We start from the raw sequence: 22,471 nt of genomic DNA, 5'->3' as shown, positions 1-22,471 counted from the left end.
AGACACCATCAGTCTGGCTTTGCCTGCTACACCATTACCCTTTGAAGAGCATCTAGAATCTGGTAGCTGCTCAATAAATAGTTGCTGAACAAATGGCTGAGTGAGGAAATGGATGTCGTATGCCTCTCACCAACACCTTAGCTCCACCCTGATAGGCAATATGCACACCTACCTTTCCTCCTCTGTTAGGAGCTGCTGCCTCTGGAACCACTGGATGAACTTTGGGTCTGGGGTCATACAATAGCTATTGCAGGCAGATTGTAAGAGTTTTATCTGGGCGATCACTTCGAATTCCTACAGCAGACAGAACACCAAAAAGAAAGTAAATAATAAGGCCAACCAAATAGTGTGTACATCTTTCAACATGAAAACACACCACATTAGGATAAACAATGGAGAAAAACATCGAGGAGGACTCTAAAGTACCGCCTTTCTTAGAAGTGAAAGAACTGTGAATCTCAACTCTGAATCCCAAGTATGCTTACTTGCCAATCCTCCCTTCTTCTTGCAAAAGCAATTTACGTGAATAAAACAAGCTAGCAGAGCAACCCAAACTAGTGATTACCTAAAGCCATAGTGGCTTCCTTTTTCTCTTTCATGTTTTCATTCTAAGGATAGAAAAGTTATTTTTTAAAGTTGTGTACTTCCAAAGTATATTTTAAATTTCCATTACTATGTCCTAAAAGATAAAGACAAAAATTAACTTTAAGTCAGGAGGCTCCTAAGTTCCCCATCCCCATCTTCTTCAACCCTTACTCCTCAGTAAATAAGTTTTGGTGGGGCTGAATATCTAAACAGTCTGGGGCCTCATAAACTCAAATGTTTGGATTTCCCAAATCCTTGGGTTTTTACTACTCCAGTAAATCCTTTCACTAAATCTTTTAAAGCTCACAAGAGAAGCAAGTATATAATTATATCCAAAATTATTTATACTTCTTTAGATGTTTCAATAAAGATTTTTTTTAAGTCAACAAAGGGTATAAGGTTTTTATACCAAAGGGTATAAGGTTTTAGCTTTAGGTTTTATACTCAAATTTTCCAAAAGTTTAACATGCTAGTCTTAAAAGGAAAGAGAGTACCATCCAGGGTTATTCTGAAGTTCAAGGACAAAGATGGGTAACTCTCACGGCCAATAAGTAAATTTGTTTTATCGGTCCAGGACATGACAGAAGAAATTCAATGATGAGCAGATTGTGTGGGCATCAACTTCGCATCCAATGACTTCAGCTCTTGGTCTTGATATCCTCAAGGAACATTTATCGTCATGCTCTACTCTGCTAGGGACAGGGGACTTAAATTTGTCTAGGCTAGCATATCTTGTTATTAATGAGCTCAGCCTGGTTGGCTCCTGAAGTTTTGATTTTAACTCAATGTCATTTCCTCCTTCCTCTTGGAAGTTTCTCTGGCTCTACAAGTTGGGGATCGATGCCCCTCCTACATATTCCTGTGATACCGTCTACTTCTGCTCACAAGCCCTATAGGCTGTATTATAACTTCCTTATTTGTCTACTTTTCCTCCTGGATTGTGAACTTTATGAGGGCAGGGGGCTCCGGGTTTTCTCTGCTACAGTCCCAAACCTATCAGAGGCTTCAACCCATGTTAGGTATGTCAGCAATTTTGGTGGAATGAAAGAATGACTGAATAAGTAAAGAATAAGGAGTATTAGGGTGGGGGGTGGGGCGCAAGGGCATTATTTTGCTCATTTTCCTTTGATTCATTTCCGTATTTCTTCAAACACACTATTCTAACATGAAAACCACAGTAAATTTTCAAAGCCCTGTTTTATCTTTTTCAGTGCAGTGCAAAACTATCCACAATTCTATCCACAGAAACATTCAAGTTGATGTTGAACACTCCCTTCTCGTGTTGACAGGAAAGGAAAAGAATAAGCATCCATGTGTAACAGTGAAGACCCTCTCCTTTCCTCTCTCAGACCCAGAGTTCACCATCTTTATTAACTCTTTCATGTCATTTACTCTTTTGAAGCTCCTTCACCTTCACCGGGTGAACCTGTTATTGCCCAAGCTAATTATAAACAATGAGATGGGCAGGGAGGAGGGGGTAAGGAAAGAAACAGGGGCTCTGGAGCAGCAGGACAGGGCTTGTTCCTGGCTCCGCTACCAAGGGACCCTTGGTCAAGTTGAGGAAGATAAAACCTATTTTACAGCACTCCGGTGGGGGGGGGGGGGGGTTTATACATAGAATGCACAAGGCACAATGGTATATGATAAATGCTTCATAGATGCTAATTCAAAGTTTAAGTCTCCTCTTCCCTTTTTTATGCCCAGATGAAGTGAAATAGAAAACTGCAGCCAAGACATCTACTTACCCTTCTCCTTTTCTCAAAGTTTATCAGCCCTCCCTGAAAGAAATTAAATTTAAAAAATGGTGACAAACCAACCTACTTTGAAATACAGACCTATGTTGTCCTATGTCTCATTAAAATATATCACAGGGATGATAAAGTCACAATTATTAATGACACTATAATTTTGGCTCCTATGTAGGAAGAGAGCAGCATTTGCTTCAAGAAAAACAGAGGGTACTATGCTGAGTAAAATAAGTCAGTCAGAGAAAGACAGATACCATATGTTTTCACTCATATGTGGATCTTGAGAAACTGAACAGAAGACCATGGGGGAAGGGATGGGGGAAAAAAAGTTCCAAAGAGAGACGGAGGGAGGCAAACCATAAGATATTCTTAAATACAGAGAACAATACTGAGGGTTGACGAGGGGGTGGGGAAGAGGGGAAAATAGGTGATGGGCATTGAGGAGGGCACTCATTGGGATAAGCACTGGGTGTTGTATATAAGCCAATTTGACAATAAATTATATTTTAAAAAAGAAAAGAAAAACATTCTTTTAATCATAATAGGATAGGATATGCAGACAGTCTTCTTATAAAATGTCTGAAACTGGGGTTGCCTGGGTGGCTCAGTCAACTTAGCGTCCAACTCTTGATTTAGGCTCAGGTCATGATCCCAGTGTTGTGGGATCAAGCCCCAAGTCCAGTTTCATGCTGAGCATGGAGCCTGCTTAAAATTTTCTCTCTCTGTCTCTGTCTTTCTCTGCCCCTCTCCCCTGCTCACATATGCACTCTGTCTCTAATATATATATATATATGAATTAAAAAGAAAAAGTCTGAAACTAACTAAAGTAATAATGAAGGAAGTTACAATTCAGAATCCAAATATATTTGTAGAGCCAGTAAGGGCAAAAGCTTGAGTAAATGTTCCATTACACTTTATTCTTGACCCAAAGCAACAAAAACAGATGGTCATTGACTCATACTGGAAACCAAATTGTCAATGGTTTATCAAAAGGGAAGTCCCTTCCACACAGCCTCATGAAAACTTAAGTTTCAATTCTTCATCCCGTAGCTCCTGTTCTCAGCAGGCTGGATTTCACTTCTAGGGCATTGGTCACTCCCCCAAAATTCTCCAATGTGAATGAGTGTTTCCTGAGATAAGCTGAGGCAGAGGATGGGAAGAGATAGGGCTCAGGAAATGCAAAATGAATGCACATGCCCACAACAGCACCGTGGGAGGTTTGTGCAAAACAACGGCCCCGCCTTCTAATTCTGACATTCTGACGGAGGAAAAGCAGGCTCATCTCACGTGATAACCAGGGAGGGGAGGTAAACTTAGATATACAAGCAATCCTTAAATCTCACTTCAAATGTCAGATTTCTTCTCCACTTAATATTTTAGAACAGCTACCAGCAAGTAACTTAAATCTCACTTCTCTTCCCACTGAGAGAGGGAGAGAGAGCGCGCACATGCGCATGCGGGCAGGAGAAAGGGCACAAAAGCGCCTTGGGCATTTGACCGCCTCCCTACCTCACCAAGTGGAATATAAAGGCACATCACCCTTCAGGCCCACGTGCCAAAGTTCTACTCAACATAAGGTCTTTCTCAAAACCACTCCTTCACGAGGCCTTGCTACCAGACCCACATATGGACCTGAGGGTGACCTGCTCTCTTCTCTCACCGCATGTGTTTGAAATCTTAGTATTTCCAGTCACCGCCTGCTTCGATGTATAGCTCCCACTGAACAGTGAGCCACTTACTCTCCTTTGTACTCGTCACGGCGCCTAACACAGTGCCGTGTCCATAACGGGCCCTCGACAGACACCAGTTAAGTGCATTTCTCTCTTGGGTATCCAAGCCGCTGGGTGCCCATGGCTCACCTCAATGTAATCCTGAAGAGCAGTGTCCAGCATGGTCAGGTCAGTCAGGAAGGTGCCCAGGTAGGGCACAGTTCCCTGCATCACACCCTGAAGAGCAAGCAGAGCAAAACGGTCTTTGTCGTTAATGAAAAGTTGAAGGGTTTCAGGAGCCTCCGGGCTGGAGCCAATGAGCCTGTTGCTGGCCAGATTTGGCAAGTGACCATTCACAGATGGAAGCAGCAGCCTCTGAATGGCCGATGAGCTTTGACAACATCTGGAGAAACATTAATGTCCATTCAAGACCTGACTTGGGGCCATTAGTGTTAACCTCCATGAGTGACATTTTCAAAAATTTTAAAAAGGACAGGTATTCTATCACCTAAGCTCTAACTTTCAAAGGTATGTAAACAAGCTCAGCGCCAGGAGATCACACAAGTATGCTCAAGGGTGTTCACAGAAGGATTCCTATTGTGTGTAGGCTGTTCAAGGGATGCCATTCGTTTCTCTTCAGAGTGTGTGGATACTCCTGGTGGGGTGCAATGGGCTCGCCGTCGGTAAGAGTGAAGCGCTGCACACTGAAGGAGAGGGTTCGCCACATGACAGCGGAGTGCCACTATTAAGATGGCCTCTTGGGCTAGACTTTGTGGCTCACTTCCAAAGAACAGAGGTGGGGAAGGGAAACATAACTTCAAAGTGGAAAATCCAGCAAAATACTACTTTAACCAACTGATGAAGGTTCACATCACCAGTGACACCAGATGTCACATGCTCCTTGATATGATGTGATGAGAACGGCACTTTGCTTCTCTCATATTCTCCCCCCAAACCCGTAACCTCAGCGTAGAAAACAACCCAGACACACTCTGAGTGTGGGCCCTTCTAAGGATAACAAGACAGTATTCCTTAGGACTGTCAAGGTCATGAGAAACACGAGAGACCAAGAAACTATCACAGAGCAGCAGAGACCGGGGAGGCAGGTCTGCTAAATGTGGCGTGGTTCCCTGGCCACGCTCCTGGGACAGGAAGAGCATGCTAATGCAAAAGTGATGAAACTGAAGTTGAGTCTGGCTTTTAGTTCACGTAGCACGCAGGTGTTAGTGCCTTAGCGTCAACAGATGGGCCACGTAACCATGTTATGTGTTAACAATCGGGGAAGTGGGGTGAGGGCTTTGCAGAAACTCTATGTATTATCCGGAACTTTTCTGTAAACTCCATAATAAAAAGTTCATTTTTAATAAAATTGTCCCTTGGGAATGAAGGTAGACTCACTTCGACTGCAGGTATACACAGAATTGATTTCACCACATTTCCTTTGGAATCAGGTTAATACTCCATAAGGCCACTGAGGCACTAACCACTCTAAAGAGAAAATAAAAAGGGGCTTGCACGGACCCCTGCTCCTCACTTCCGCTTAGGCACGTATAGAAGTTCTGGAAGAAAACAAAGTCTCAGGCAGGGCAGGACCAGGTTGCTCCATGTGAGGCTGGCTGTCTTCTTGGCCAGAGCTGCTGGCAGAGGTTCACCTCGACGACCTGTTCTCGGAGGCAGTTTGTCCTTCCCTGTTATGAGCACAAGGTCTCATCCTGAACTAAAATAATCCTTTTTTTAGTAGCTATTTTTAACTTATCTTCAGACAACCAAAAAAAGTCTGAAATGCTATGAAATGTTTTACCGGCTTTATGTTACAGAGGAGTCCTATCACTCAAACACAACGTTCCTGACTTATGTCTGACCTTCGGAAGAAGGAGAAAGGCTGTTGGTCTTTCATCTCCTCTCTCTGGTTTTCTCCCTTGCGCGCTAAAAGGAGAGTTTTTAAAAATAAGGCTAAAGACAGTAACTATCTCTCAGTCTTAAGGAGGGAGGTATGCTACTCCTTTGAGTATTGAAAAACTAGAAAAAAAAAGGAGGGGCCCGGTTAGTCCTTAGGATTAGTGTGGAAAGCTGGAATATGGAGAGAGGGTTTGGAACAAAGGAAAAGATCTGCCGGTACGTGGACCAAATCTTCCTGGGAGCACTTTCCGCAGCACCCACGTCCTAGGCCACCGTGTGTCCAAAGTTGATTGAGCAGGCATTCCTGTTGGGGAACTGAAGCCCAGGAGGTCTCAAGGCCAAGGTAGCTGCGGCCTCCAAGTGCAGAAGTGGATGGAAGAACACAGCAAGAGGGAAGGGAGCCTCCCTGAGGCAGACTTTGCCTTAACTTACAAAGACTTTGCCTTGTTCTACAAGAACAAATGCTCCAGAGAATGCTAGGATTTGTGACTATCAGTGTCTATTTCCCACCTGGTCAAATGGGAGTGAGAGTGACAATCTGTCTCCTACAGACCTCCCAGGGTTGTACACGAAGTAAAGGATGGAGAATATTCTTGAAAGCGGGGGCATCCTGCAGACGGGACGTGCTGGGGCCACGCAGAAGCCCCCCCAACCCCCCCACAGGGCTGCTTTCTGAGGGACCCTCAGGGAAGACCACGGGCCGTACGTACCATGTCCTTCTGGAGCTGAAGCCTCCTCTGAGTCCGCTTCTGGTTTTCCTTCACACTGCTGTCCAGGTTTGCAAATTTTGAGGTTCCTTCCTAAGAAACAGAAGCACATGGACAGCAGAGAGTGATGGAGGAGGACACTGGAAAGAAACGCAGGGGCCTCTAGTTTCTGGTACGGAACCTGTGCACAAACACTGGGTGCCTTGCAAGACGAAGAGGCCTCCGGCAGGCTCTGGGCTGAATTATATACGTGTTTGGCTGGCTTGCCGCAAGTGGTCTAATTGCAATAAGGTCTGCTGGTCTCAGATTATCCTGTTTTCCCCCTGCTTTGTAAGAAGAACCCTGCTTTTGGTGATAACATATAAGGTGGTCAATATAAGGCAGGCAACTCCCAAACCGGGAGACAATTTTTACGTGTCCTGAATTTCACTCAGAGCAATCACATGTCCTGGAAATGAAGATCTCTTCCTCAGTACATTTTGTGATTTCTTGATCTGGGCCTGAAATACATGTGCCAGCATTCTGTGAAAGAAAAGGGATTATTTCTGTGGTATTTCTTAGCTGAAGGAAACTTTTGTACCGGAAGTTTTCTGAGGAAGTCCAGTATCATGGTGCAGCACTAATCTATGAAAGCCAGACCCTCACATGTCCCCACCCCCCATTTTTCTCCACCAATCCATCCTCCCAAATTGTTTCTCAGGTTTGAGACTCTTACAAGTCAATCCTTTGTCCTGGCGCCTGAGGACGGATGCCTACCCCTTTCTCTCCTCCTGTCTGTTATTACAAAAAACTCTTCCACAATAGTGACTAAACCCTACTTTGCTGACTGAACACAGTGTTTTTGGTTTTGTGGTTTCAGGGTCTTTTTAAGTTCTCATTTTCCAGGAACTGTATGAATGGGAGGCAAATTTCACAATTTAGTTGGGTATAAGCTCTACAGTAGCTTTTCCTCAGTCAGTCTTCCCGGGGTTTATAATATCACCATAGCACGTGACCTTTCCCTACCACAGGCTGCAAGAGCATCTTCTGCAGTGACCTGGCCTTTCTGATGTCAGCGAGGCACCAGTATCCTCTATCATTCACCAGCCCTAACCTGGGTCCAGAACCCGCAGTGACTCATGATCTATCGTAATTCTCCCTATTATGAATGATATTGAGGAGCAGTATCATTTAACGAACTCCTACTTATAGCTTTTCCTGAGGATGAATGAAAGCAGCCTAAAATGGGCCATTTTCCATGCACGGTGGTGATGAGCCCTCCTGTATTCTGGAGAATTTGCTTGCAGCGAGAAATGATTTCTGTCTGACTTGACGGCAAGTGTCCATCATCCCTATACTGTGTGAGTCCCTCTGGTTCGCTTCCAGTTTCTCAATCATGTGTGGAAATTACTGAAGATACATCTAAAATTCTTCAGAAAAAATAAATAACTAAATAAAAAATTCTTCAGAAGGATTCCTGACAGATTAAAAGGCTCCTGCGAGCCACAGAATAGCAGAGACGGAGTGGGGGCGGAGGGGAGCGCTCAGGACAGGCTCCCTGCTGGGAGGAGAGCCAACAGATTTGCTTATTTCATGACTTGATGATTTCTAGAGTGAGATTCCACTCCCGGCTGGGTAACTGAAGAGACTGACTGGTGACAGCTCTCCCAGATGAGACGTCCACTGAACACCCACTATTTGCCACATCAAATGGTGTCAGTTTTCTCCTTCTTTGCCCCAAATCCTTTGCTCTGCAGCTCTTGCGGTCCCAAGATCCAGGATGATTTGGTGGCATTCTGCTTTCCTACTGCTTTAAAAAGTATGGACTCTACAATTCATCTGCTCAGAGTTATCAAAGTTCCAGAAATCATAAGGTGGTAACAGATTTAAGATCATTTTTGAGGGGAGCCTGGGTGGCTCAGTCTATTAAGCATCTGACTTTTGATTTCAGTTCAGGTCATGATCTCATGGTTTATGAGTTCAAGCCCATTGAGCTCTGTGCTGACAGTGCAGGGCCTGCTTGGGATTCTCTCTCCCCCTGCCCTCTCTGCCTCTCCCCCTCTCATACTCTCTCTCTCAAAATAAATAAATAAATGAATTTAAAACAAAGATAATCTTTGAGGAAAGTAAAAACATTTTTTCCAACACTTAAAATGAAAACCTTAGATTTCTGCTAATTCTAATGATATCTCAGCCATAATAGCATAGAAGTGGAACATGACATCTACCCAGAAGTAGAAGAGGAGACAGGTCTTTAAGACTAAGATTACCCACGTGTAAATCATGTTAGAAACAGAGTCCAGCCGTTTTTCTCAGTGGTTCTTTTGAGAACCTAAGTACCTGATTTCATTTTTTTTTTTTTTTTACAACTGTGCTGAGAATTAACACTCAGAAATATATACTTCGTATGAAGAATGATCAACAAAGGTGACTGGAAAGGGACCTACATATACATATGGCCTGGCCAGAACATTACACTATCGTTAATGATAATGCACAGACCACATGAATTCATGGCCAAGTTTTTCATTTCTTTGGGACTGGAGCCATGTATAAGAAAAGTTAACGAAGAGCACTAGGGCAAACTTCTACATGCAAGAAAAGTTTACAGGACCTTTAATGTCTAGATACAGCTTTGCTTCTAAGGTTTCAGCCAGAAGGCACCAAGCAATCAGCAGCACAGCGTTCAATTTATCTACACTGGAAGGATGACTCAGAGCTATTGGGATTTGAATATGTGGCTCCAGTTAGTCTAGCTTTCTATTACTGACAGGGAGACTACTAAGCCATCTCCTTCCAGCCAGATGAGTTTCCATTTAAAGTCTGCAAATCCAGGGGGATGTGAAGCAGAGAGTAACACAATCCCGGCAAGCACTGTCCAGTGTGCAGTTAATCAGGTAGGCCAAAGTCAGAGGCAGACATCAGCAGAAACTGCCCTGCTCATATCACCTACTCCAAGAAGGGCTAAGGGCGGGCAGGTTCTTAAAGTCATGGGACTCACAAGGCCCACCAAGTCATGCAGCTGAATGTAGTTTCTGAACACTTGCTGTCTGCCAGTCACCGTGTTAGGCATTAGGGATAGAACAGTGAAAATACAAACGCAGTCCCTGCCTACAAGAGGCTTTCAGGCCAGCGGGGAGACAGGCTGAGTACCCAGCAGAGTCCACAATGAGACCTGAAGGAAGGGGAGGACTTAGAAGGACAACAGTCAGGAAGACCATAACAGATGCCCTGACAGTTATCAAGGGGATGCCTCTTCTTAGCAGCCCCACTGCCACTAGGCTCACATCCCTACTCCAAGCGCCTGCCGTAAGCTTGCACATGTAGCACACACTGTATTCGCGTTCATTTTTCATGCATACTTTGGCTTCATATTGTGCACATAGCATGCCAAGTACTACAAACACATTTGCATAGTGCTTTCAAATATTTTATTTTAGTCAATCTTCAAAACAATTCTATGAGGTCAGTGGACTAAATACTCTTATTGTCTCCAACTTAGGGAGACAGGGCTTCCCCCTAGGGTAATGCATATTATATGATTTTATAATTGTCTACTTCTCTGCCTCCTCCATGAGACTGTAATCTCTTTAAGATCAAAGACTGCCTTCAGTGTGGTTGTACCTCTGATGCCTAGTATATAATGAATGTTCAGTCAAGAGTTGTTCAATGACTAATTTACCTTCTCTGTGAAGTTTTCTCTGATCTACCCTGTCCCCTACTCCTAAGTGGTAGAAAGAGACAGTTTCATGGCTAAGTGATAAAAACACAGGTTTTAGAGTCTCACCAGGCAGGGTTCACATTCTAGCTCCACCACTTACCAGGTGTGTGATTTAAGAGATACTATTTACCTCTTTGAGTCTTGGCTATCTGCAAAACAAGGATGATACAATCTACTGTAGGCTTTTATCTGCCGTAAATTTCTAGAAAGGCTGTGAAGATAGTATCTGGCCTATGTTCCCTTCTGATGATTCGTCACAACCTATTATTTGTACCTTTACTTGACTACTCTTGTTTAGTGTCAATATCCACCACCCAGAGGGTGAATTTTTGAAAACAGGGTCTGTGTTGGTCACCTTCATATTCCTAGAGGCTGCTCCAATGCTTAACGAATATTGGACACTCAACAAATGTCTGAAGAAATAAAATAAACCAAGCTATACTTTTACCTGCCTGTAGTTCGGAAGTCAGCACTCACTTGGTATTCAGTAAGTATTGCTGGTGGACTGTGCAATTTAGTCCAAATAAAGGATGTGGAATTGCAGGCTTGGCCTCTGTCATTGTAGAAAATGTTCTGCTGAGAAGGGATATTCCAGGGCCTCTCACCCACCTATCTGCAGAGTAGCTCAAAGAGATACACACAGGAGCACAAGTTTCACATTCTGGTTGTGTAACCGGGAGGCCGAGGACCTGGACTTCCAGTTTTCTCAGCCCCAAGCTCCTTAGATTTGGCATAATAAACCAAATCTCTGCCTTCTAGTCCCTTCAGGCTTTCTCACGGGACTGGAGGAATGTAAGGAGCCCTCAAGTCACTCTCGCCTTGAAGGGATTCCAGAGCTGAGACAATGTGACCCAGCACCCCCACCAAGAGACTCACCTTCATTAGGAGTTCCCGGCTGGTCAGATGGTTATTATGGTCAGAGAAGATATCTGAAAGTTCTTCAAACATCAGCATCCGGTCCCTGTGAGAGGGGTTAAGAAAATATTGACAAATAAAGAGTCAGCGAAAGTCCCACACCTTGGGCCCTGCACTCTCACTACCTGTGGCTCAAGAGGCAGTACACTGATCTCAGGATCACCGGACCATGTGAGCGCAGATGAAGCCAATGACTTTGTTCATACAGGGTGGCTTTTTTTAAGGTAGACATGGTCACCTATGTGAAGAGGGGGATTTTTCTAACTATATACATTATAATCATAAAAAAGGATCATTAAATTGGGGCATCAAGTTGTTCAAATGGGACACGTCCTTTAAAAAGAGATCTCGGGCTCCTGGGTGGCTCAGTCAGTTAAGCATATGGGTCTTGATTTTGGCTCAGGTCATGATCTCAAGGTTGGTGAGCTCGAGCCCCACATTGGGCTCTATGCTGACAGCACAAAACTGGCTTGGGATTCTCTCACTCCCTCTCTCTCTCTCAAAATAAATAAACTTAACAATTTTTAAAAATTCTATCTCAGAATACACACAGAGCCCCATGGGACCTGAGAATCATGTTGGCCAGGGTCAGGGACTTACCCACATTTCTACTGCTAAGTGTTGAGAATGGCGGGTATAGAACCCAAATTTCCTGAATCACAGGCTGGTGCTCTCATCTCAGAGTCATAATAGATGGAAGCAGAACAGGCTGTGGTCAGGGGAGTGGGTTCAAATCCCCACTCTGCCACTCACTCCCCAAGAGATCGTGGGCAATCACTTAACTTTCTTAGGCTTCCATTTTCTTACCTATATGATGAAAATACTAAAAATCCTTCTGAAAGACTGCTGTGAAGTCAGAAGAATCACACATGTGTAGTGCCTACTCTGCCTCTTCTAGTACACTACAGCTCCACGAGACTCACGCTTTTCTCTGCACTCCTCCAGGGTTAGTGAGTGGGGGACTCGGAGGGCAAAGAATTAATGAGGCAATATCACTCTATAGGCAGGATTCTGAGATCATGAGAAAGCCACTATTAACTTACTTGTTTTACAGTGAGTGTAATGTCTTATTATAATAAAGAAAACTGGTAAAGCTATTTATATTTTAGAAGAAATAATTAAGAACTTAATTATATGTGGGCCTACATAAAGAGAAATAAATAGATGTCTTCTCTGTCCACTGAAAGTTATTAAAAAAATGATTATAGGGAAAGTGAAAACCAAATAAGGTATCTTAACCCTGTCCCTTGAGTTTAGCAACGAAAAACATGGAAAGCTGGTATGAAAATGTCTTCTCTAGAAACGGTGACACTTCTGTAGCTAAAACATAAACCAACCAAGAAACAAACCAGACACCCACACCGTATAGAATGTGGCTTTGAGGTCTGTTTTGTGGTGAAATAGTTTACAAAGCCAGCTGAAAGAATGGACCTTCTCTTATGGTAACCGAGAGATGAAGCTCCAACTCCACTAACTTTTTAACTTGGGTTTTAGCCTCAAATTTGCTGTGGCGGGAACCTTTGGCTAAGTGACTTTCCACAGTGCGCTATTTATCAAGTACCAAAGAAAGACAGGATGGCCTCTCATTGCCATCAGGCACAGGTGGTATTTTAGCACCTGACCATCCCTTTGTTTTTGTTTTTGACACCACAGTTGGGGAGCAGTGGCGAGGGCAAGGAGAAGGCTGGGGGCTACTGAGCATGAGAACTCTGAGCCGCATTTGATTTCCCCCCTGTATTTTACCAAGGCCTGTCATCTAATGATTTTATAACACCCATATCTCTCATAAGATTTATATGCAAAGGAAAACCAATTAATCTTTCACCTACAGAGACAGCTTGATTATTGGAAGTAATGGAGAAGAGAAAGAACCAAGAAACAAGCGGCAATCAAAAACATTGCGTTGGACTTTGAAAAGCCTATCTGCCAGGTCTTCTCCTGGTAGATAACAGTATTACACACAGAGCATGAGCTTTGGAGTCTCCAAGTGGCTGTGGCTTCTACAGCTCTGTAACACCAGGCATTACAACCACCCACTTCAAATTTTTCTGCTGGCTCATCGAAGATTTATGTCGTAAATAATTTGACTTCCCCCAAGGAGACTTTCCTGACTGAGAATATGAGCCCACTGGTATGCACTAATTTTTCAGCATAGATTTATGAAATCCTGGTTTACCTATCTGGGTCTCTTGCACACTTGGATAGTGTCAAGTCACTTAGGGCTTAGTCAGCTCTGAGTGAACTCATGAAACCGAGTACCTAGACTTTCCACTCTTAAGGATCAAGACCACCAATTTCACAAGGGCAGGCCTGCCTGGGGAGCCGGCTGGCCCCTCTCCTGGCTGAAACTGACTATCCTACATACAGTATAGACTGTAAACAGTTTACACATTCTTTCCTGATACGGCCTGCCTCCTTGATTAGTTCAAACCTAGGTAGACCTGTTGAATGTAATTGGCCTCATTTGTAGCCATGACACATTCCCTGGCTTCTAAAGCTGTGCGGATAGGGAACCGGAGCTGCCTCCTCATTCCCCTTTCCCTCCTTTGCAGAAAGTTCTCTAGGGGAATAAAGACAGTGAAACACTAAGGACATTATATTGTTCATTGTCCTGAAGGTTACACCAAGAAATATGAAGAAAAACAATATAAACCATGGCCAGTTAATAATTTTAGTGAGGTCCCTAGGAAGTGACACTTAGGGATTTTTAATATCACCAAGAGAGCATTTAAATATGCTGAAACAGAAGTTAAGTAAATAGATGCTTGCTGAAGAGCGAGAGCTAGTGTCCTATCTGCACACATGTTCTGTCACATCTTGGAACAGCTTAGGGCTTTGGAATGTGGCTGAGAAAGAACCAGAAGGAATAGCCACACTGCTGTAACTTCATCACTCCACACACTTACCCTTCGGACTCTAGATAATAAGCACATCCTTCAAATCATCCCCAAAGCCAATAAATACTCTTGATGTTGGTGCACTTCGCAGATGAGTCTGACTTCTGCAGCAGCTCTGCCTAGAAACCCATTACTGATTATGTGTAAAGTGCGCCCCGCCTGGGACACACAGAGGCTTTCAAATATGCTTCTCTAGTTACAGAATACGGGCTTTGAAGGCAAGGACCCATACCATTTATACAGCGACTAAGTCACCCCAGCCAAAGAAAGCAGAGCGGACACTTGGGAACTTACTTCGGGACGGAGGCCCAGGTCTTTTTTAACCTATAGATGGAATTGGACTGCAGTGCTGAAATGATGGCCCTCAAGGAAGAAAAATTCTTCAGGATTCTACATTCCTGTATGGAGGGTGATTAAAACATAAAAGGCATTTTAAATATCAATAATACTGCGAGTTGGTGGTTTCCTGTTTTAGAGGTATCACAGCTGCTATGAATTCTTACCACTAAATAGGCAGCTGTATAAATACTGAACATCAAAAAGCGGCTCCTTACTCCCACCCCAGTCACCGAAACACTTTATAGGTTTTGGCACCATACGCTTGTTTTTCTCCCTTTAATATATTTTTTGCGTTGTTGTTATAGTTTTATGGTTTCCAGCTTTCCTCGTAAAAACACGAATGGAGGGGAGTCTGCAGGGGTATGCTAGGGAAAGCAAACTTTCTTCTGCTGAAAGCATACAGATGCCCTAAAAACACACAGGAAAGATCACTGTATCCTTAAGACCCACAGTGTGAGCCGGGAAGCGGCCACCGGGAGGTCAGAAGGTATCGAACATCTCATGACCGACGCCTGCCCAGAGAGGTGTATATAACTTGGCAATAAACATTCACCACAAGTTGAACTTTGGCTTTCACGCTCTTAGCCAAGAGGGAATATTTTTATACACATGCATTTAGTTTCAAATTGGCTTGTACCACAGTCATAAACATTCAGAAACACCTTGGTACTTCACTGTTTCCAAAATAACCTGAGCTTTTAAAATGAAATTCATTTTGGCAGCATTTTAGAACAAAATCAAAGAGGACAGGAAATATTCTGGCTGTCATTTTCTGGGTAAGGAGAAAGGCTCTCTGATCCTGAAACTTAAGCTACCGCGTGGAGTGGCTAGCCTCAGCTGCCAGTGACCCTGGGGTCAAAGTCCTGCCTCATGAATGGCTGGACGGGGAAACAATGAGGGAGGGAGAGAGTCCCATTCCTGGCACCACGGGGAGAGTGCGCTATGCCTTATGTCAAAGGAGAGGTTTCATATGCAGGCATTTGGGAGTGTAATCTATCCACTGCTTAGGACTGAGTACACCGTGTGGGCACGGGGTTGGCTTTGTGCAAAACATCTGAGGCAAGAAATCTCAAAATGGTAGGGCAGAAATGCGCATTGCTTAGAAGGTCATTTCATGAAGTAACGCTAATCCTGACTAGGAAGGAAAACCAGCATTCTCTAACTTGGCTTGCCAAATTCTGGCTACTTAAAACCACGCCAAACAAACAAAGTTCCGAACATTTTTTTTCTTAGAGTATAGGCCAAAGTATTTTACAAAAGTCATGCCCACTCTTTTTAAATGGCTCAACGCCCTCCCCTTGTTTGAAAAGAAAGAGCGAGAGCGAGAGAGAGTGAGAACGAGAGAGAGAGCACACTCTGAATTATAGTCAGTCTGGAAACCCAAACCCATGAGAGCATGGTTCAGCAAAGGTTCAGAATCCAAAAGTCATGCTCCAAAAATCAAGAAACTTGCAATAAATAAAGGAACTCAGGCACAGATATTTCATGCAAATTGTAATAAACATATGGAACACATTATTCAGAAAGAGCCTTAAGCTAAGGGTTTTAAAGGAGTACAAAAGAGATTTGGCCCCATTTCTAGAAAGGGAGGTATCTTCCAGGAGATGTGATGCAAAAGAAAGATGAAAACATAGAGGCAAGGCCAGTCCAAGGAAATATAATCACATTTGGTCACAAATATTTTCTATGTGTAAAATTATTATTGTTTTTTTCAAATATCCTCTCAATAGAAATTGACTGTGATTAATGCACGAAAAGTAAAATAAATCTTGGCAGGAAACCACCTATGAGTTTCGTTATTTTATTAAATTATTCCACACAATTTCAAGGGACATAATGTCCTCAATATTAGGAAACTACATCACCAAGAGCAAGGACCCCTGGCTTTTAAACACGTGCTATGGAATTTGGAATGTACCTCAAATTGTCCTACCTGGATTTCTTATTATCACATACATGCACAATTTATATTTAATATGGACCAAAAGTCATTGTTTGAGCCACACTGTCATACACACAGAGGCTATATTCTTGCTACAGACTTTCTAAGTAGTTGAATGGATTAAAGGAAATGGCATCTATGGCAAAAAAGACATATTTTCTTATCATTCTGAGAATGGGAGGAATTCCGTGCTTTCTTCCACTCTATCAGAACCTCTTTTTGGATCTCTTGAGAAATTAGCTCAATTCAGAATAAGGGATATTCTGTAATTGTAAGATACTGTTTTCTTACTTTTTCATATACTGAAAAGTCTGTGGTAACCGAACACCTAAAAATTCAAAGTAAGGCAGATCCTCTAGCACGATTATGGCCCTGCTCTCTGATCAAAGATAACACAAGAAAATGTAAAAGAAAAAGAAAGAGCGTGTGAGTGTGAAATTTTAAGCATTATGCCCAAAACAGGAGGGCTAAATGAAAAAAAAAATATACACTGGGACAGAAAGCAAATGGTTTTGGTTGAGGGTTGACCCCCATAACCCAGAACATGGACTAATAAGATATTTACATATTAATTATTATTCAAAGTTGTTGTTAATTACATAGCTTTTACTGATGTAATTTCTTCGGTCTAGGAAAAAAAAAATCTGACCCAATCTTCAAATACCAAAAGTTCTATCTAGTATTAAAGCTAAATCCAAAAGCCATTCTATCCATGAAGCCTTCCTCAATCCCCCCAGTGAGAAGTGACTTCTCCATCCCCTCTCTCTGCAGCTAATCTCAGAGGGCTCCACTCCTCTTCTGCTCAGCTGGGAGCATTCCTGTATATCTCAGAATACCTTAGCTTCCTTGTTTGACAACAGGCTCCAGAAGATTACATTAATTGTGCCTATCCTAACGATGGCCCCCACATTACATAGTACTATGGCGTATGTGTATTTAGAAGTGCATGAAATGTCTGGTGACCAACTGACTGAATACTGTTTACCTTTCCTCAGTCATGAAGATACTGATAAGCGAAGGTCATATAGTATGTAAACAGCTGACCCAGAGCCTAGACCAGCACTCAGCAGAATGTAATTCAGGCCTAGGAGTAAACTCTGCCCTTCCACCTTCAGATAGATAGAAGGTCCTCAGAAAAGCCCCAGGTTAATGTGAAATCTGGGTACCTCAGTGCTTTCGGAAAGAGATTCAGAATTCTGAGAAGGTACCAGCTCTTCAAATCTGCAGAAGATGTAATGCTTCTGGGAGCTGGGAGGGTGCCTAGGTAGGTCACCATTCGGTGGTGAAGAGTATCGGTTTGGCACTTGGACCATCAAGTTATATTTACTGAACACAGGCCAGAAGTGACACTCTGTTTGTGAATGTAAGGGGAAGTGCAGACAGATGTCTCACCCTGGAGATGCAGCAGCGTGCAGGCCCATGTGCTGAAAGTGAGCAAGGGACCAATTTTCTTTCAAGAGGAAAAACAGGGGCATCTAGGTGGCTTAGTCAGTTAAGTGTCCAAATTTGGCTTAGGTGATGATCTCATTGTTCGTGGGTTTGAGCCTGCATTGGGGTCTGTGCTGACAGCTCAGAGCCTGGAGCCTGCTTCCGATTCTATGTCTCCTCTCCCTCTGCCCCTCCCCCACTCGTGCTCTGTCTTTCTCTCAAAAATAGATAAGCATTAAAAAAAATAAAAATAGGGGCACCTGGGTGGCTTAGTCGGTTAAGCGTCCGACTTTTGCTTAGTTCATGATCTAGCGGTTCTTGGGTTCGAGCCCCGCGTCGGGCTCTGTGCTGACTGCCAGCTCGGAGCCTGGAGCCTGTTTCAGTCTGTGACTCCCTCTCTCTCTGACCCTCCCCTGCTCATGCTGTCTCTCTCTCTCTCTCTCTCCTAGAAATAAATAAAACATTAAAAAAAAATTAAAATAAATAAATAAATAAAATAAAAAATAAAATAAAAATAAATGAAGGGAAAAATAAACTTCTATTTAAGAAAGACAATTTTTTTCTAACTTTAGAAGAATAACAACAGCAACAAAAACCCAGTGGGCCTTCACATATGTCATTTGATGGTCTTTCAGCCAAATGGATCGACCCATTTAAAGAGAGAGATGGAATAATCTCCAATATCTACTGAATACAAAGAATATTTTTAAAACGATAATTACATGAGCAATGTTAATCCACTTCTCGATGACTTTGGCTCTCTGCTGAGTTTTGAGTTCTTTGCCACCCAGGATGGTGCTGACAACACATTTGGTGAGGGTGTTAAACTGAGAGATGGTAGCACGGATCGTAGGAGCCAAATGTTTGTTTTCCTTCTTATCCCTTTGAGACCAAATGCAGCCTAGGCAGTGGTGAGGCACTACTTTCTTGAATAGTTGCTAGAACAGAAGAGAAACTGAGTTTAAGGACAACACAGACATTTCACATGGCAAAGCACATAGTCTGGGTCATCTGTGAATTGGTATTTTGTAAATGGACAAACGACCCTTTTCTACTTAACTTGCCTCGCCTCATGGTGTCTATTTCAACGGACAAAAGTAAATAATTAATATATTAACTGGTCAGAAAAGCCCATGTGTTCTTTCTCAATCTGCTCAACTAAACAAATGGAACACAATGGCCAAAAGAAAATTTAAATGACCAAGAACATTCTGACTTTTCTATCTTGAAAGACAGGTAAAAATCTATACTACTGATCAATAAAAGGGTGGGGGGAGGTGGTTCTGACCTCAAAATCATATACACGGTACATTCTACACGCTCATGACCATGAACTGTGTATAATGCACTGGGATGCCCAGTGACCATCTGGTAAGTGACCCGAAGCACCGTGCATGTGAAGGTGTCATCAATGTCACCATTTCATGTGATTTTTTAAACGAAGAAAGTAAGCATTTGCAAGGAAAAACTATTCAACATCACACAGTAAAAGGAAAAAAAGAGGAACGTAAAGCCTGGTTTCCAGGTCTTTGCCTAAAAGTCATAACCAATGAAGTTTCCGGTCTTTCTTTTACGCAATCAACTGTGGAACAAAAACAAAAGCAAAATAGTTGACTAAATGGGACTCTCATCTGTGTGGCAATTCAAGACAAGACATGTAAGGGTTTCTATAAAAGAGAGAACATCGGGATTTACTTTATGTAGACTATCTGATTTGCTTCTGATAGTTTATTTGCATGCTCACTAGATGGAAACTGTCACTTTATTTGCTGCTTTCTTCAAAGTGATAAGTGTAGAAGAGTTCAAACCATCATGATAATTTATAATAGTCTATTTAGCAGCTAACATTGAGCTATGACAAGTGACTGATGAGATCAAATATGCATGGCTAACAAACTTCAGGAAAGTACAGGAAACACACACGGGAAAGAACTGCCAGATGCAGTCACATTACTTTATCCTAATTTATACTTTGACCGCTTCACAATCCTCCAAATAAACAGTTCAGATCCTGAAATATTTATGAATCTAGAGGGAGAGAAATACCCACGGAACAGGATAGATTTTGTTTCACGAGAATTAGAATTCTTACTTCCCTCTGTATATCGAGTGCCAAGTAAAAAGCACCTTCACCCAGCTTTTCAAGAAGAGTTTAGGCCTGAATTATTCAGATGACTGATTCAAGTCACATCTTCACTCTGCATTTACAGGCACAGCCTCTCCCAGGGATTTGAAAAGACTTAAATCATATCACCCCACTGCCCTCCCCAGCCCACAGTACCGTCACTCCCCACATTTTAAGCAGCAGCACAGCTGAGGCACAAAGGGAAGACCTACAGCGTCCATGTACGTCAGCTGCTCTGCCACAAGGTCTTCTGGGAAGCACGTGAATTCTGCGGACCCTCCACCTTCCGGTTCCTCTTCCTCTTCCAGGCTGAAGAAGACGGTGTTGGGAAACCCATCTGTTCACAGGTGGAAAGAAAAAGTAGTCATTTGGTGCCACTGTTTATGACCTTGTTAGTAGAGTCAAACCGAACTTCTTTCATTTAGAAAGAAGAGGGCGAATCCTTCAGAAAACCCACGGGGAGAAAACAGTAAGCACAATTAATCTGAGTGAAATGGAGGTCTTCTAAATCTCTGTTTGTCCTTAGATTTTTTATTAAGTTCAGAGGCCTCATGCTATCCCTTTCATAAACCACTGATAGCTAAGCCAGGTCAGACAAAGTCTAGAAGCAAAGTTGGGATACATTCCCTCATCTTGGGCTCCCTCATACCCTCTGCTCAGCTTAAGGACTAATCAAGCTGCTTCCTAAGCCCCAACTATGTGATTCTGAATCACTGGCCATTTGTAACCAGAAACCTGGAAGGAGTGGGCATGAAAGCAGGCCAGGCACTGGGTAGCAGAATGGGACATTTTGGTGTCAGAAATGCTGATGAAATCCTCAGATTTCTAAGAAAGTCCTTAGAATCTACTCAAGATGTTTGGAGCTACTTTCAGTTTCCACCTGAAGTTAAGTTGTGTGTGAAATAGAACCTGAAACTAAATTCACCTGAGCTTTATTTTGGATAAGATCATCAATTAGCAAATTACACAGAGCATAGAGTGAGGAAATGAGGGGGGAAAAGTCACTGTAATAACTACCTGGAGACCAAGTCAAAAGCTGAAGGACTCAGCACATGGAGTCGGAACTCCAGAGTCCATTTTGAAAGAGTGTGGAATTGGATGAAGTTTCCTTTGAAACCAGCTCCCCTTCCCCAGAACCTGTCCTGGGTTGGTTTCCAACCCCATCCCCCACCTCCTCGCCTTCACACTCCTTGCTCTCCTGTTAACTCTGTTCTCAACAAAGCAAAAACAAAAACAAAAACAGCTAGTTGCATTCAAGCCCTATCTTAGTAGAAATGTAAATCTGTGTGTTTCTACTCCCCCAGAATGTGTACATTTTAGGCTTTTTCTCTTTTCCTTTGTAGAATAAGACTTTGACGCATCTCGGATCAAGTTGAGATGGCCTTTTCTTAGTTTTCCAGGGGAGGGGTGCCGAGGGTGGCCCCCGCCTCACTCCCCCGTCACAGCACCGCTTGGGTGCTTGCCCTTGCCCACTCTGGTGAGAGGTATGTGATTTAAGGATGGCCCCCTCCCCCTGCAGCTGAACCGAATGATGTGAATGGGGCTGGGCTAGAAGTGGGAGGGGAGGGCTGCCTGACTTCCAAGGCTGGAACACAAACAGGCATGACTTTAAAAAAAAAAAAAAAAAGCAAAACCTAAAACGCTATGATTTCACCACTCTGCCTCCGCACATCTCTGGTACTCTCCAGTTCAGTGGAGGAATAAGACATTTGAGATCCCAAACAAAGGTTCAGAATGGGCTTCTCATCCCTTCTGCTAGCTACTATATAATCTATCCCACTCACTCTGCATTGCAGAAGCTGACCCACGCCAGCCAAAGAGGATGTGTGGTAAGGTCAGAGCCTCTCATTCATTCAACAAACACTCACGGCGACCGCTGTGCGCCTTGGAGGCTGCTGTGCGTGAGGATTACGTAGCCCTTTCTCTCTGGGGCCTAGGCCATGCCTTCACTGTGTCTGCCTTTGACTCTCTTCCAGAAGGAAGTAACTAAAACCTTGAAGCAAACTTTTACTTCTGAAAAACAATGTAGGAAAACTTTTGCTCTGGCCAGCATGAAATTGGGCAAAATAAAATAAGCCCATGAGAACCAAGCTCCTAAAACTTCTTTTCACTGATGACCGCTGTGCTTAATAAACAGAGGTTAGAGCTTGCTCGATTCAGATTTTCCAAACTCCGAAAAAAATTCATTTGCGAGCATTGCCGAAAAGCCTTTCCGAAGTCAGGCAGTCTCCCTCTCCCCTGCCTCAGCTTGCCAAATGAGCTCTGCCTTCCAGTCTCGGGTAGGAAACAATGAACGACTGGTCCCACCGGCTCCCCAATTAGGCCCAGAGCCAGGGGCAGCCCCAGTGGGGAGAGAGCTGGGCTCCGACACAGCATTTTCCACCCCGGCTCAAAGACAGGCGGGGAGGCCTGAAGGGAGTTGAGGTCCGCAGCTGGAGAAGTGCCCCTGGTATTCAAGCATTCCCGGCAGATGAAGT

General features: G+C 43.3%; 1 protein-coding gene across 3 annotated transcripts in view; it reads right to left on the bottom strand.

Annotated features, from left to right (window-relative positions):
* Positions 1 to 22,471, bottom strand: part of RGL1 (ral guanine nucleotide dissociation stimulator like 1) — a 163,529-nt gene that overhangs the window by 23,821 nt on the left and 117,237 nt on the right. For all 3 annotated transcript variants that reach the window (XM_077763256.1, XM_077763258.1, XM_077763257.1), the window contains 8 exons: positions 20,207 to 20,331; positions 18,592 to 18,807; positions 14,455 to 14,558; positions 11,225 to 11,309; positions 6,652 to 6,741; positions 4,193 to 4,279; positions 2,331 to 2,363; positions 173 to 294 (listed from right to left, as the gene is read on the bottom strand). In XM_077763256.1, coding sequence (XP_077619382.1) covers positions 173 to 294; positions 2,331 to 2,363; positions 4,193 to 4,279; positions 6,652 to 6,741; positions 11,225 to 11,309; positions 14,455 to 14,558; positions 18,592 to 18,807; positions 20,207 to 20,331 — 862 coding nt within the window. The remainder of the gene's footprint in view (positions 1 to 172; positions 295 to 2,330; positions 2,364 to 4,192; positions 4,280 to 6,651; positions 6,742 to 11,224; positions 11,310 to 14,454; positions 14,559 to 18,591; positions 18,808 to 20,206; positions 20,332 to 22,471) is intronic.

Source organism: Crocuta crocuta, unplaced genomic scaffold (genome assembly GCF_008692635.1).
Source record: "Crocuta crocuta isolate KB4526 unplaced genomic scaffold, BGI_CrCroc_1.0 scaffold3, whole genome shotgun sequence".
Lineage (NCBI taxonomy): Eukaryota > Metazoa > Chordata > Mammalia > Carnivora > Hyaenidae > Crocuta > Crocuta crocuta.
The sequence above is the reverse complement of the archived record's forward strand: the minus strand, read 5'-3'. Positions and strand labels throughout refer to the sequence as shown.